The 15,961-nt window shown below is 33.2% G+C and overlaps 1 protein-coding gene across 1 annotated transcript; it reads left to right on the top strand.

Moving 5' to 3' along the window:
- The first annotated feature begins 5,469 nt into the window (after positions 1 to 5,469).
- LOC127734502 (interleukin-18 receptor 1-like) lies at positions 5,470 to 15,365 on the top strand. Its single transcript, XM_052244407.1, has 6 exons — positions 5,470 to 5,604; positions 5,949 to 6,263; positions 10,985 to 11,299; positions 11,716 to 11,856; positions 12,912 to 13,055; positions 14,524 to 15,365. Exons 1-6 carry the CDS (start codon positions 5,553 to 5,555, stop codon positions 14,907 to 14,909), a joined length of 1,353 nt encoding a protein of 450 aa, XP_052100367.1. The 5' UTR covers positions 5,470 to 5,552; the 3' UTR covers positions 14,910 to 15,365.
- The last annotated feature ends 596 nt before the right edge of the window (positions 15,366 to 15,961 follow it).

Genomic DNA, 15,961 nt, shown 5'->3' with positions numbered 1-15,961 from the left:
GGGTGACGTCTGATGTTTCAAAGTTCTTGCTCCCGCTGTTTTTTTCACTTTATTATACAACATGTGAAATATTCATACTGGTATTATTCTGACTGTTAGGAAATCGATCTCACCATAGATTTATAGGTTTATACATCTATGATCTCACCGGGCGTGCTAATTATTATCGTTATTGAAAAAGCGCTTTATGCCCATATGGGCCTTACAAACATACATATATAACAAACAATGAAAATAAACAATACATGTATACATCTTACAATAATCATTTTTATTTATCTCTCTCTCCCTATATAGGCCTACACACAGATTGAAATATTTTCAAGGATTCCCTGCCCTCAGTCTTAGTGACTTTTTTAAAAAGGAGTCTAATTTGTTGGTATCCTATTTTGTTTCAGGATTAAGAATTTGTTTTAATTTATGTAACATATGGTATACTTACGTCGAAGGTTCATCACGTTATAGCAACAACAGATATCAAGCGGAAGTTTCCATTGTACATACGGATGGCATCTAGTTGCATGTGTAATACGTGTTACTGTTAAAGAATCCTGTCACACAAATGGTATTACCTTAAGACAAATTGAATATGTGATATGATATCAGTTATGATCCTATACAACACGATAACTTTAGGTCATTTTAATAATGTACTGTTCTCCTTTGATATAAAAGAAAGCTTGAGGCCATTGTGTGGTACATAACTCATGTACTCTGATGTTCCCATTGGCTTTTGTTTCAGTGTTTCACAATGATATTGTCGTACAAACTATAATCATATGAGTTAGATTTCTTTGCTCGTTTATTCTGTAATTTTTAGATGTTACCTTGCATTTGTGATCTTCAAAGCAATGATCAGCGCTAGTCTTTCAGTGCTAAAGAGCTGTTTGTTTGTTGGTGTTTAAAACACTTCCGACCTAAGCTGTTTGATGGTACCAGTTTTGTTGTTGGTAGAGGAAGTCGGAATGCCCGGAGGAGACCACCGATCAACAGTCAATTATTCCTACACATGAAACAATTTTGCTGGTATTCTACCTGCAAGCACTAACTTTTCTATACAATAAAATAAATACAGGCTTATTAGCTTCATCATCATTATACCAAAAGAAAAAAAAAGAAGCGACATGACACTATTTCTAGAGTAAAAAACAGTGTACGCAAAAACGCGGCGAAAATTGTAAACATTTAAAATGTTGTTGCGTAAAAAAAACCATGGGGATTTTCAAAAGTTGTCAGTATGGTAACATGGCTATTATGCATGCTTTTACTTTATTAAAAAGAGCAACATGACAGACGCTATTTGTGAAGCACGATCTTACCCATTCCGGAGCACATGAAATGGCTTTTTGTCGTCTTTCGATTTTTCCCCATTGCATTGTCAGTTTCTCTTCGACTTTGAATGTCCCCTTGGTATTTTCCGCCTCTTTTTGTATAACCAATGGCGTCCTCGCGGATATTGTACGAAATATTTAAGATTTTAATTGGGAAGAGAGCTATTTTTGTCATCATATTTAGCTACCATTGCCGGGGCTTTTCATCATTTCTATACGTACTTCGATATGTATTGTGAATTCGCCAATGCTTGTAGTCAGTTGTAGAGAAATCAATCATGAGTTCAATCTAAACACAGGCAAGGTCCTTTGTCGGTCTAGGAATACTCTTCTGTAAAAAACTTTACGATGAACGACAACAGTTGTACACTTTCGTTACATTTTTAATTTATTTCAATGCATTTTCAGTTAAGTAACAAATAGAAATCTTTTTTGACTGGAATCATACAGTTGAAATATTTTCAGAAATCAGAACCGCACCTTAACACTGCTATCTTTCAGTTTGATTAATTGCATGTCGTTATGATAATCATATCAACTTGGAAAATACATTTAACTCTATTAATAAGAGAAAATATTTATACAAAATGCTGAAATAAATTTCATTAAACCCATTCCGCCACCCAAAACAAAGAGCATGAACAGTAGCTTGTACCTATTATCAAACAAATGCAGTTAACTTAAATGTGAAAAAAAAAACAATTAAGTATCAAGAGTGGGCGGCAATGGTTCTTCAAGTTTTGTCCAATCCATTCTATGTAATGTAATTGATTGTAATGTGCTTATCTTACGAAGCAAGAAACAGAATATTCATTGCATATCCGTTTTTGTTGTCATATGAAATTACTACTTAACTCAAATACACGATCACTTTTAAGTTCTACGGAAATATATTCTTTACCAGACCATAGATTCTTAAACATAAATCTGACATGTATAGGCTCTAACTCTAACATATGAGACTTGAACATTCCCGTAATTCTGACATATAGAAATTGTACAGGTCCTTGGGTTCTATAGAAAAGTGAAATAACAACAAATTTCAACTTTAATTGTCAATATTTGACGCAAAATCCGACTTTAAATGTGCTCAATTCTTTTTTTTTTCAAAAGGGGTGCGATCACATTCCTCGCCACCACATGTGTACGGGTCTCTTATATAAAATACTTATTTGTTCTTTATAACAGACAAACAGCCAACACTATATGATTTAGTAGTTTGTAAATGACACACTAGGAAAACAAAAGATGTATAAATACATCGTGATTTATAAATCAAATATGTTTATGAACAAAATCAGACCCCCTGGAGGTAATTTCAAATGTACAGTTTATACACACGATTACAGATTATAGCTGCCATATAATATAAACGGTACCAATTTTAATGTCTTTTACCAATGTGTATTTTGTTTATTTTATTTTGTCACAAATCAGGCCGTTGGGTCGTTTCACATTTATTCATGTCGGGGCTTTTTAAACTGACTATATATGGTTTTGGTTTTGTTCATTTTTGAAGGCCGAATGGTGACCTATTTATAGTTGCTTAAATCCACGTCATTTGGACTCTGTTGGATAGTTGTAGCAATGGCAATCATACCCACATCTCCTTATCTTTATATAATTTTCTTACATTGTCCCAGATTAGGCTTAAGGTTGAGTGCTCAAAACATGTTTATTCCTGTCACGTTATTTATGTCTCTGTCCCAAGTATGTAGTCATGGTTGTAGATGGTTGTAGTCTGCCAACATTTGTTTTTTTGTTATTGAATGTTATGACCTTGAATGATGTTTTACGTTTTCTCTTTTGAATTATTTCACATGTTGTTATCTCATGGCCTTTTATCTTTATCTTGCTTTTCAGAATGTGTTGCGCTCATTGCTGAGGGCCTTACGGTGACCTGTTAGTTATTTACATTTTTGCTCTATAGTTAACGTTGAAATCATATGAAATCATTTGGTTTTTGTCCTATGAAAAACATTATTTGCAGAGACATTTTTTCTGTGATTGGCCATTTTTTTTAAAATCTTCTCTGAAACCATACAGCGATAATTGTTTTTTCGAAACTTGAGGATTTTCACAAATTTTTATCAAAATTGGGCTGACATTATCTTCTTTTCTTTGGTCTATAATACTGTGTATAGATACCAGGTGTGCGGTACAATCTTCTTTTAAACCAAACTTCTAGTTGGGTAAGTCTGTTGCTCATAACTTAATATATTTCCCAATGGTATGATATCAAAATAAGGAAATTTTCACAGTTTTAAGAATTGTTCATCTTAACCCGATTTATTTTAGTTTAACTTATAAAGTAATAACAGGATCATCCTCATTCATAACTTCCCTTCTCTTGACATCCCCCTTGACATAAGTGTACTATATTTATCTTGTTTTCCGTATTTCAATAAAAATAGTATAATGTCGTGTGATGACTGTGCCTACTTAGAAGCAGAACTGATGCAGTTAAGAGATTGCACTTAAGACATGAAGGGTGTGTTGTTTTCAATTCACGATCAGCTCCTCAAATTATTTACAAGGTTCGTCACTATTGTGTTTACTTCCTACATAAATTAGTATACTTTATAAACAAAATTTGGACATTTTGTCGTTTATCCGTCTGTTCTTCTAAAACTGTCTTTAAAATCATTAAATGGCATAATGAAAAAAACTTGACAAAACGGAATTCCATAAATCCGCTCTAATAAACTAAAGGCCATAAAAAAATTATTCTTTCTGTAAAATAAAGTTCGATTCGAGAAATGCAGTCTGTTTAAAAAAACAATAACAAAATACAAGGTCGCTACATGTAAAGTTGATCCTAAACGATCAGGGCAGTTATATTTAGGACTTTATTTTTTGTTTTCACAAGACAACTTCCTTGAAGCTCCTAAATGATGAAAATTCTTGACTTTCAAAACATTTGCCGGATAATTTTAGACTGAAGCACACGCACGTTACGAGAAATGAAATTGGTTTCACACGTTATTAATACTTCATCTATATTTATGTTTTAATCATTCCTTCAAAATTAAGTTTATCCTCCAAATTACAAGCTTCTATTACCGAAAGAGTGTTAAAAAAAATATTTAGAACAATTTTAGTGTTTTTTATGTTTGAAACATGTGATTTAAATATATCCTATGCCAAAAAAACCATCCGTGATTCAACAAAATACATTGGTATATTCTGAAACAATCACTTCATAAATGTAATAACAAATTTTCGTTCATTATTTTACATGCACCTTTCTATCAAAAGTTGTGACTCAGAACAGTGCAAACATGTATATCACATAAGAATTGAATGCTCCTTTTTGTAATTTTATTGGGTGTTTTAAAGCCCCAGTCACACATTCGGGATTTTTACTGCCGTCCTTGATAAGATCATTCCCGATTAAAATATTTCAGAAGTCTGATCCAAATTGTATGATTCGTGGCTGGCAATCAGATATTGTTCAGGAAGCGTCCTGTTTATCCTGTTCTCAATCCATTTCTCATCTGACTTCAGTAACTTTCGCATGGTAAAAAAGACCGAATCTGCCCAAACAGCGTCCCGATTCTCCCGAATGCGATCAGATAGAGACCAAACAGTGACCAGACAGTGAACCGATACAAAAGAGTCTGTCACAACATAGTGACGATTGTAATCCGACACGACAAATCGGCCCCGAAGGTTACACGACGTACCTAACTGTCTGCAGTGATTTGCAGACCTCTTCGGACCTTTCTCGATCTGTAGGACTCTGCTACGAATGTATACGATTGCTTTCAGACTATATGATAGGACATTCCAGATCATAGTAATCTCACTTTTTTCACTTTTTGCGTGGTAGCAAAACCGAAAGCGCATAATTCGTACTAAAACTTCTTTACGATCAACGCCGCGATTCTTGTTAAAGACGCACAAACAAAAACTGTTCATAAAACAGTACATAAAACTATATTACGCATCAAAATAAAATCGTACAAAATGCCACTTTTGAATTGTTAATCGGATGAGTTGCTTTGCCAATATTCAGAAGACATGATGCTTCCGAGTATAATGAGGTCAGTACAATAATGTAACAAGGAAGTCTCTTTAAAGTACGTGTATAAAAACAAATACTTAATCGTAATTGGATATATATATTAATAATAAGAAGTGGAACCTAAAATTTTTCATTTTATTTTTCTAAGTAGAATTTTATATACAAGTAGAAAAATATCATGAAAACTGAGGATTATGGATTTAGAAAATATCTATAGATGGATACTAGCTTTCTCGTCCTTTTATGGTTGGTATTTTGTTTATTTCGGACAACCGTATTTAACGTATCGTAGCAGACGCAGATCCAGAATTTTTAAAGGAGGTTCTTTTGTTTCAAATTATAAAAGGATGATATCAACTCACGGAACTACAGCCGTTGATAATCTAGCGGGGTTTAACCTTTGCGATTTCAAAAAACACATGGTTCGCCACGTTTTATTTTCGCGTTTTTCTTACCCTTAATTATAACCTTGAATGAAGATCAAATTCACGTGAGAACATATTTTAGCATTTTTATGGTAATCGCGGAATTAGCGAAAATTTCCCACTTTACAGCAAATGAATTTGATAATATGTATATTTTTATTGCAGGTTATGAGACAACAGTTTATATAAGAGGAATTATTGATTCAACCATTACATTAAACTGTTCTCTACGGGGACTTTCAACTGAACACAGTATAATTTGGAAGGGACCTCCTAATGAAACCAACTATTGCATTCAGAACCATCTCTATTTAAATAACATCCCGAAATACTTGAAACCGAGGTTGAAAATAGTTGGAAACTTTAACAAAGGATTTTACAATCTTCAGATCAAAGACCTACATTTATCTGACGAAGGGTTTTACATGTGTCATCAATTTCGATCTAAGCACAATGAATACTTCTATTTAGATGTAATTGGTATGTACTAATTTTATTCTCGTTTTTTAGCTCATCTGCACCGAATCACCGTGTGACCTATTACTTTGCATCTTTCGTTCGTCCTTCGTCGTCGGCGTTAAATTTTAAAACTCAACAGTCTACTGGACCATCAAGTTTGTTAATTTAATTCAACAATAAACATGGCCGTTCTTGCAAAAATAGAACAAATGATAATCAAATATTTTGGCTAATATCTAAAAAAATAATTATATAAGAGGTAAATAAAAACAGTAACCTTGTTTGAAACCAGAATGCCATAGTCTTCCTTTGATTCTATTTTACCGGAATAGACTATTTTCATACTACGGTTACCGACTTTTGATCGGGAGTTTATAATTTTTCGACAGGTTACGTCTTACTCGGTCAAGTAAGAGCAAATAAAAAAAGTAAAATCAAGCCTACAGTCGGTGCAATTTGGGGGTAAAATTAACTTGTTTTAATTTGCTCTACACGAAAAAAAACATCAGAAAAAAGTGACCCCCCTCCCCCAATAATCCGATTGTAAGCTTGATTTTACTCCTTTTAGCCCTTACTGGACCAAGTACCAGAATGTCCTACCAAAAAGTGAGACCTGTGGGAAAACTCCAGAGTCAACAGTCGGTAATATGAAAATAATAGTCTTTTGTCAATTTTACTCGATATTGCTAGTTATTGCCCTTAAGGTCAAGGTACAGTAAATGGGCTATGTCACAAATTTTTAAATTTAGTAAAATTTTGCATACAACTTTGGCTCGTTGAACTATAACTGAAAATCGAAAAAATAATGCATTTATCTCTTTTTATCAACTGAAATATTACTGATTGAATTCTTTCAACATAGATGAACATTTATTTTATATCAACAAAATCATTAAAACGGAAAAATTATGTATCAACAACAAGTTTTTTTTAAAGATAAATCTATATATTGGAGATAAGAGAATGATTTTAAGACAAATTTAAGAAGGTTTTTCGCCGATTTTATGTGCTTTCTATATAAATGTTCACCTATTTTGAAAGAACTCAAACAGTAAAATTTCAGATAATAAAAGAGATAAATGCATAATTTTTTCCGATTTTCAGTTTTAGTTCGAGCCAAGGTTATATGCAAAATTTTAGCAAAATCTGTGACATAGCCCATTTACTAAATGAAGATTTTGCCTTTTTTTGTTGCTTTTATCTTGAAAATTTAATTGATAGGGAGAAACTTTAAACTAAAGGCACTCATAATCAACGAGACAAGATCTACAATGACAATTTTTACACATTTTTTTTTCATTTTTTGGTAATTTTCTTTGCTTTCATAATTTTGGGTTTTAGCATTACTGGTAAAGGTAAATTCAGGAAAGCGCTTCGAAACACGGCTGTGGATGAAATACTTGTCCCAAAAGTATCATCAGCTCACTAGTCAGTGGTTCGGTACTGACATGATTTACAACATACCTTTCTTAAAATCTTAGTAGATAAATTTAAAAATTATTAAGATATTGAGGTTCCAACTCCTTTAGGCATGACCTTACATGAGTTTGTCTTTTGTTTTTGGGTCGCTTTATATCATGTTTACCTCCCCAATTATAAGTATTCAAGTATTTATAAATCCTTGGCTTTCAAAGTTTTGGGTATGACAAAGAAATGTCAAATTACGTGCCTTTTTAGTAAAGAAAACACACGAGCACGGTGAACCCCCTTTTCATTGCATATTTGAATTCAGTATAAAAGAAATCTTCAAAATCTATGAAAATAAAAATAAACTAGAGGCTCTAAAGAGCCTGTGTCGCTCACCTAGGTCTATGTGCATCTTCAACATTGTAGACTGCTGTTTACAGTTTCTCTCTTATTTAGTTTTTGCCCAAAACACAAAAGAGGAAAAACAAATTGTTATTTAAGGGTAATCATGCACTCCTATTTACTAACTTTTTTGGCAGAATTTGACCTGACTGTAAATATTGGCTTGCTGATCATTTTTGTTATTTAAAGTTTCTACCTATCTTTTATAGTTTTTAAGATAATAGGCAACAAGAATGTGTCCATAGTACACGGATGCCCAACTCGTACTATCATTTTCTATGTTCAGTGGACCGTGAAATTGGGGTCAAAACTCTAATTTGGCATTAAAATTAGAAAGATCATATCATATGGAACATGTGTACTAAGTTTCAAGTTGATTGGACTTCAACTTCATCAAAAACTAACTTGACCAAAAACTTTAATCCGAAACGGGACAGACAGACGGACGGACGAACGGACTCTCAGACCGAAAAACATAATGCCCCTCTACTATCGTAGGTGGGGCATAAAAACGCAAAACAATTGGTAAAAATCGTCATTAAAGAGCAAGAACTTCAATAACCAGTCCACTGTAGAATTCGGCTATTAGACTTATTTGTAGATCTTGTCTACTGATCACTTACGCTGTTTAAAGTTTCTATCTATCTATTGTAGTTTTTAAGATATTAGGCAAAAACACAAAAGAAATGGTGAAAATTGTCATTTAAGGGCAATACTTCTAATAAGGATTCGATTCACGATTTCCGCTATATTAACTTATGTCTCATTGGCACTCACACCACATCTTCTTATTTCTATTATTTGAAGATCTTGTCTTAATGATCAGTTTTGCTGTTTAAAGTTTCTCTTCTTCTATTATAATAGTTTTCAAGATAATAGGCATAATAGAAAAATTGTAGTAAAATTCGTCATTTTAGGACAATAACTCCAATAAGAAATTGTTTAACAATTTTGACGTAAATAAGTAATGGGTAGAGCTCAACATTCGGAACTTTTTTGCCCCTGTCAGATTTTTTCTATTTATAGCGGTTTTCAAAATAATAGACAAAACTTACATTTTACCCCTATGTGCAAATTTTAGCCATGTCGGCCATCTTGATTGGCAAGCGGGGTCATCGGACACATTTTTTTAACTTGATACCCTAATTATGATTGTGGCAAAGTTTGGTAAAATTTGGCTCTGTAGTTTCAGAGTAGATGATCTTTGTAAAAGTTAACGGACGACGGACTCCAAGTGATGGGAAAAGCTCACGAACGGTCAGGTGAGCTAAAAACATCAGAGGTCATTTTTTGGGTGGGTCATCTTAACGTAACTTCTACTAAGAAAAATGGAACGAGTTTAAAAGTTGATGCAACGTCTTTTTATTATTTTAACAAAGTTTAGCTCGGGTTTTCTGGCTGAGGTAACGTCTGTAATTTCCCGAAGATCTGTTTGTAAATAAAAATTAACTACCGGTATTCTAAAATGTTTTGAGTACTGTGGTTATTTATCAAATAGTTTCGAATCTTAGATAAAAAAAAGGTCAACCACATGTTTATATAGCTTCTGATGAATGGTTGTAACCTTTCAAAAGTAGCATGCTATTTAAAAAAGAGAGAAAGATACCAAAAAGGGACTTTCAAACTCATAAGTCGAAAATAAACTGACAACGCCATGACTTAGAAAGAAAAGACATACAGACAAACAACAGTACACAAAACACAACATAGAAAACTAAAGACTGAGCAACACGACCTTACCAAAAACTGGGGGTGATCTCAGGTGCTGCGGAAGGGTAAGCAGATCCTGCTCCACATGTGGCATCCGTCGAGTTGCTCATGTAAGTACAAGCCCGGTGATAAGTCTAATTTGGTCCGGTGATAAGTCTAATTCGGTCCGGTGATAAGTCTAATTCGGTAGCTTATATTCGGCGGAAAAGGGGACGGGATTGTAAGTACGACAATTGGAACATATCCATCGTTATCTGTGAAACAGATATTTCATAACGGTCAACCAACTCGCGATGGCGTTCGTACGAAGGGATGATTTCAACTTGGTTTAATAGCTTCCTTGTAGGCAGCAACCCTCTATCAAAGAAATCATGATAGGAAATATGGAATATCGTATCAACTGGGAGATATATACTCCGTATGCAGGCGCTGCTGGAATGTTGCTACATAGAAATAGAAAGTTCACAATGTGAAGCTGAATTCATCTCTTTTGTCGTAAACTTTTGTTTTCAACCGACCCTCATTGTCAATTTCTAGATGTAAGTCAAGATATGAGGCAGACTTAACTGTATCTGTTGTATCCTTTATCTCAAGTTCGATTGGAAAGATGCGTTCAATATAGTCACCAAATTTTGAGTTATTTAGTGACAGAACATCATCTCTATAGCGGAAAGTGATGTTAAAGGATACTGCTAACTTCTTTTCTCACCTCCTAAGAAGTTCCTGTACGAAGTTAGCCTCATATGAACAAAGGAACAAGTCGGCAAGAAGAGAAGCACAGTTGGTTCCCATGGGAATGTCGATTGTTAGTTGAAAAACACGTCATCCAATCGTAACAAATATGTTGTCAATCAAGAAATCAAGAATTGAATATTTCTTTTTGTAATTTTATTTTGGTGTTAAAGCGTTGACCGAAGCATATTTTGTATCAAGCACAGTCATAGATAAGTTATATTTAAAACGAAAATAAAATATAACTTTTGACATGACTCGGCTAATCTAAATTACGAAATCGTATGGAACTATGTAATGTATTTATATTGAATGTAAAGAACAAATTTAATATCGCTTTGACATCAGCGCGCAATTTTTTGTATGCCAATTTACGATATCAAGAACAGACATGTAGAAGCTACATTGTACAGGAAAAGATTTCAAAACTAAACTAAAACCATTCGGTATACAAATTAATGTTTCTTGACACTAGTACACTTTTGCTACAGGATTAAATGTAACAGTCTCCAAGCCATCATATGTAGGTGAGATTGGAAGTTCTATAACCTTGGGTTGTAGCATAACATCTAAATCCAACGACATCAGTGAGGTCCGCTGGTATTTTTATTCTAGCGGAAAATATCATCTACTAGAACCTTCATCTAACACAGGAAAGTACAGTAAACCTACACCAGAGAATCCATCACTAACAATTGAAAAATTGGATTTAAACGATGTTGGACCTTACATTTGCTCTGCAACTAATGGAGACGGGTTAAATGTTAATAGCACTGCAACACATTTATCACTTCTCGATTCTAAAGGTATTCATTCTAACTGTATAATCTATACAATTAAGAATATTAGGTAGCATGTACAGTATTGATTATGTCATATTAGTATATTTAAAATACGTATATAACTATGATTAAACAGGGTAAATTTAGACCTTTAGCTTATGAAATTTTATAACAAATAGTTATTCAAACAAACGAGACACTCTAGATTTTTTAAAGAGATTCAAATGATAGCACTGACCAATTACAGTTTCGTCAAATGTACTCTTGAGAGTTAGATAAACTATTCGTACTGTAACTACTTTCTAACCGACTGTAAACGTATACAATAAGCTAGAACAATTCTACAACTCTGTCTGAACCTACACCGATTGTTGTTCTTGTTTCTAAACGTATAATGTTACTTTATAAGCGATATTCTACTGTTCTGCTTTTGTTTTCAGAGAACAGGAAGGTTGTCTTTATATTAGGTTTAATATGTTGTCTTCTTGTATTGTTGGTTGTAACTGGACTTGTTCTGAGGAAGAATAAACCAATGTTGTTTTTGCAAATAGCATATACATTTCAAAAGGCTGAAGATGATGGCAAGTATTTTGTTAATACACTTTTTTTCAATTAAATACTGAAATAATGAAAGTTAGAGAATATTAGTCTCATATGAGAAAATTAAAGAAATCATTTAATGAAAAGTCAAATAATAAACTATATTTTACAAATTTTAAATATATAAAGTTATTATTTCTTATATTAAACCAATATGTTGGTGGGTTTCCTTTTAACCAATCTTTAGTTAAGTGTTTGCAGGACTATCCGGTTATTTTTTCGTCTTTTTTCTTTTGGTCATGGTATTGTTAGTCTTTCTTCGACTTCGGGTTTTAGATTGCCCCCTTGTACCTTCTCTCTCTTTTTTTAAAACGTTTTCAAATGAAGAAAAAAGTAAAATCACAAAAATACTGAACTCCGAGGAAAATTCAAAAAGGAAAGTCCCCAATCAAATGGCAAAATCAAAAAAACAAACACATCAAACGAATGGATAACAAACTGTCATATTCCTGACTTGGTACAGGCATTTTCTTATGTAGAAAATGGTGGATTGAACCTGGTTTTTAAGCTAGCTAAACCTCTCACTTGTATGACAGTTGCATCAAATTCCATTATATTGACAACGATGTGTGAACAAAAACAATAGGTAAAAATGTCACAAATAGAGGTAAATAGTCTAATTCGGTAGGTCACATTCGTGAAAAGGGAACGGGATTATAGTTACGACATAGGGAACATATCCGATATAATCTGTGAAACGGATATTCCATAACGGTCAACAAACATTGATGGCGTCCGTAAAATTTACAAAGTGATGATTTCAACTTCACCATTTGGAACTCTTGGTTTAAGAATGAAAATTCACAATTGGGAAGCTGAAATCATCTCTTTTGTCGTAAAGTTTTGTTTTCAACCGACCCTCATAGTCAATTTCTAGATACAAGTCATAATCAAATGGCAAAATCAAAAGCTCAAACACATCAAACGAATGGATAACAACTGTCATATTCCTGACTTGGTACATGCATTATAAATGAGTTTAAAAGTGCAAGATTTTAATTCTAACGGAAAGTTTAACATTAATTTGTTTTTATAGATTCAAAATTATGGGACGCATTTATATCATTCAAGTCACAAGACGTAGACCACCAGTTTGTATCCAGTAAACTTTACATGAAGTTGGAAACACAGTTGGGTTATAAATTGTGCATTCACCATAAAGACTTTTTACCAGGAAAAGGTAAGTCTTAAAAAAAATCAACCCATGTAAAAGTACTGTTTGGAATAAAATGAAATGCGAGTAATTTGAGAAAATTTGATTAAGATGAAAAATATGATAAATTCCAGAAAACGGCTCTTCGGACGCAGGAAATAAAAAAAAAATGTTTTCATTTACAAAGTAAATGATTTTTTTTCTCGTCCTGTGATTAATTTACTATACAAATGTATCTTCGTGTGATATGCATATTGCAGAATATCTTATTATATGTAACCGAAAATGTATACTATTTGTTATAGTAAAATGTATTTATTTGAAAGAATTTATTAGTGTGTAATCTAGGTCGATTCACTTATTAGCTGAATAAGATCCAATTCATCTAGTTTGTAAGTGAAAGGGCGAGTTTACATACCAGTAAATTCCGTTAAACTCGTACTTCTAATGAAATGTCCTAAAATATATTTTTAAATTAAAATAAGTGGATATTGATAGAAATATAAATCATTGTCTGTATCCATATACAAGTATGATGGGATTCTTGAATGATTTTAAGATCTACTCCAAAATCTTCAATCACAAACTTGACAATTTTGCTTTGATATCAAGAATTTTGATTTTTCTACGCTTTACACCTCTTTTGATCGACATTATATTTGTTGAGTAGGTGGATTGATATTTCAACAAACAGTTGGAAATCCAATGGGTGATAATTGTATACACCTAGAGGACGACTTGTTTTTTCTTTCACTCAGATTAAGCAGAACTCATACAAAGAAAAATACGAAGGATCTTGCAAGGATCTTTTATTTCACTTTCAGATATATTGATGATGTCCTGTCACTCGATAACCCACGGTTGAGTGCTTGCAATGAATATATCCCATTAAACTTGAAATAAAGGATATCACCGAAAAAAGAAGCTCTGCATATATCTTGATCTTTTTCTCGATATTGACACATACGAAGGGCTTCAAACTAGAATCTATGACTAACCTGATGATTGCAACTAACTATCTCATTGTCAGCGTCTCATTTCTCAGTAATAACATATCTTTCCGCTTAATCGTATGGCGTTAACATATCTAAAGTTATACGTTGTGTTTGTGCATGTTCACACTATAAGGACTTCATAAACAACAGACACACAAACTGTTCCAACAGAGCTATAAGGAAAAACGACTGAAATCGATCTAACACAAATTTTACGGTCACAATCACGAATTGGTTGACCGATACGATGACTGTGTCTGTGTCTCAACTCATTAGCAACATGTTTCCGCGGTCTTAGATATTAAGATACAAAAAAGTCGTCTGATCTACAAATCATATGAGATTTAAATATCGGTAAACTACTCTAGTCTCTTATTTAAGAATTAATACTCGTCACGCCACCAAGTGGAACTTATTTATGAATAATGAAATTCACTACGCAGATACACAAAATTTGAATTAATAGATTATGAAATTAATTGTACGTACTTCTATTTCAGCAATTGCTAACAACATAGTGGATTCCATTGCTAACAGCCGTCGTACTATACTGATAATAAGCAGGGAGTATCTTCAAGGAGGGTATACCACTTTTGAATTGGAAATGGCTCATGCTGAAATGATTGCTACTAAATCAAAGCACAAGATCATTCCAATATTACTAGACAAATATGACAATTTACAAGGTTCAATGGACGATACTTTAAAACACATAATCCAATCCGTCACTTACATTACGTGGCCAGGAGAAACCAGTCAAAGGGATGTTAAATCTTTTTGGAAAAGACTTGAACTTTCTATGCCAAAGAGATCACGTAAACTTCGCATCACAAGCGATGAAACTACTCCATTGTTAAAAAGTAACTTGCTTGAATCATCTGCATAAGATTTCTCTACACATGACAGTTGTATTAAACATATAATGTAGATTCATTAATTTTCGTGGGTATCGATTTTCGTGGATTGAGGAAACTTGCATTTTCGTGGATATTTGATTTCTTGGTTTTGCCAATCTCTGCATACAAAGCCTATAGAAAATTTGTAATTCGTTGAACATTTAAATTCGTGGTTCACCTGTTCCCACGAAAATTGGTATCCAACGGATAATGATGAATCCACAGTAATGAAACAAATAATAAAATTTTCCGGGCAACCGTTTATCCATGTTTCAGAAGACTTAATTGGGAAGTTGTGAACATTTATCCCTATTATTTGTAACAGTTAATAATTTTCAGAAATTTCAGAAATTGGTAGAAAGATGATAGCTGCCCTTTGATTATATGTTTAACAACACATGATATACCAAGACTAATAAAAATTAGAAGGGAGTTGTTTGATAGAGGACGGTAATAATATTTTGTATACTCGTGTATATAGATATAGATTTAAAACTAATCAATAATACAAGAGTTATCAAAATTTCGGATAGAAAAACTGACCATTCCAACACCCGACTCCTACCAGAAAATAGATGTACAAGCAAAGACAATGACGAAAAACACATGGTCCATAAAGCCTGGCTTGGCACAGCCACACAATGTAATGGGATTAAACCAGTACTATTTTTACGTACACACAAATCTCCGCTGTCCTTATCTATTAGGGATATCATCACTTAAAACGTTTGCTGTCGCCATTTTGAATTAGTCAATCGTGTTCAGATGAATATCCCAAATGACAATGGACATCTTTGATATCTGTAGTGATGCGACAGGCGTAGAATTAAAAATTGTTTTGATTAAACGTACTGAATTAAAATATGAAGCCTTCAAACCCGAGCTTACACTAGTCGCACCATTTTTTTTTTCAACCAAGAATTTGAAATTTCTTTCTTAAACTTCAGGGAAACATATGCTGAAATTTAATTGTGTGATGAGGCTTTTTGTGAACTGGCCTGTGTCAAATTTGTGCCACTTAATATGCTACAATACGCAAATG

This window comes from Mytilus californianus, unplaced genomic scaffold (assembly GCF_021869535.1).
Source record: "Mytilus californianus isolate M0D057914Y unplaced genomic scaffold, xbMytCali1.0.p SCAF_3, whole genome shotgun sequence".
In the NCBI taxonomy this organism is placed as follows: Eukaryota; Metazoa; Mollusca; class Bivalvia; order Mytilida; family Mytilidae; genus Mytilus; species Mytilus californianus.
Note: the sequence above shows the minus strand (reverse complement) of the source record. Positions and strands in the feature narration are given on the sequence as shown.

Bases quoted from the DNA above. Each gene is read 5' to 3' on its own strand.
- LOC127734502 (XM_052244407.1), top strand. From the start codon at position 5,553: ATGGATTTAGAAAATATCTATAGATGGATACTAGCTTTCTCGTCCTTT. The intron at 6,264-10,984 runs GTATGTACTAAT...CTTTTGCTACAG, and splicing joins CTTCTATTTAGATGTAATTG to GATTAAATGTAACAGTCTCC. The intron at 11,857-12,911 runs GCAAGTATTTTG...TTGTTTTTATAG, and splicing joins TCAAAAGGCTGAAGATGATG to ATTCAAAATTATGGGACGCA.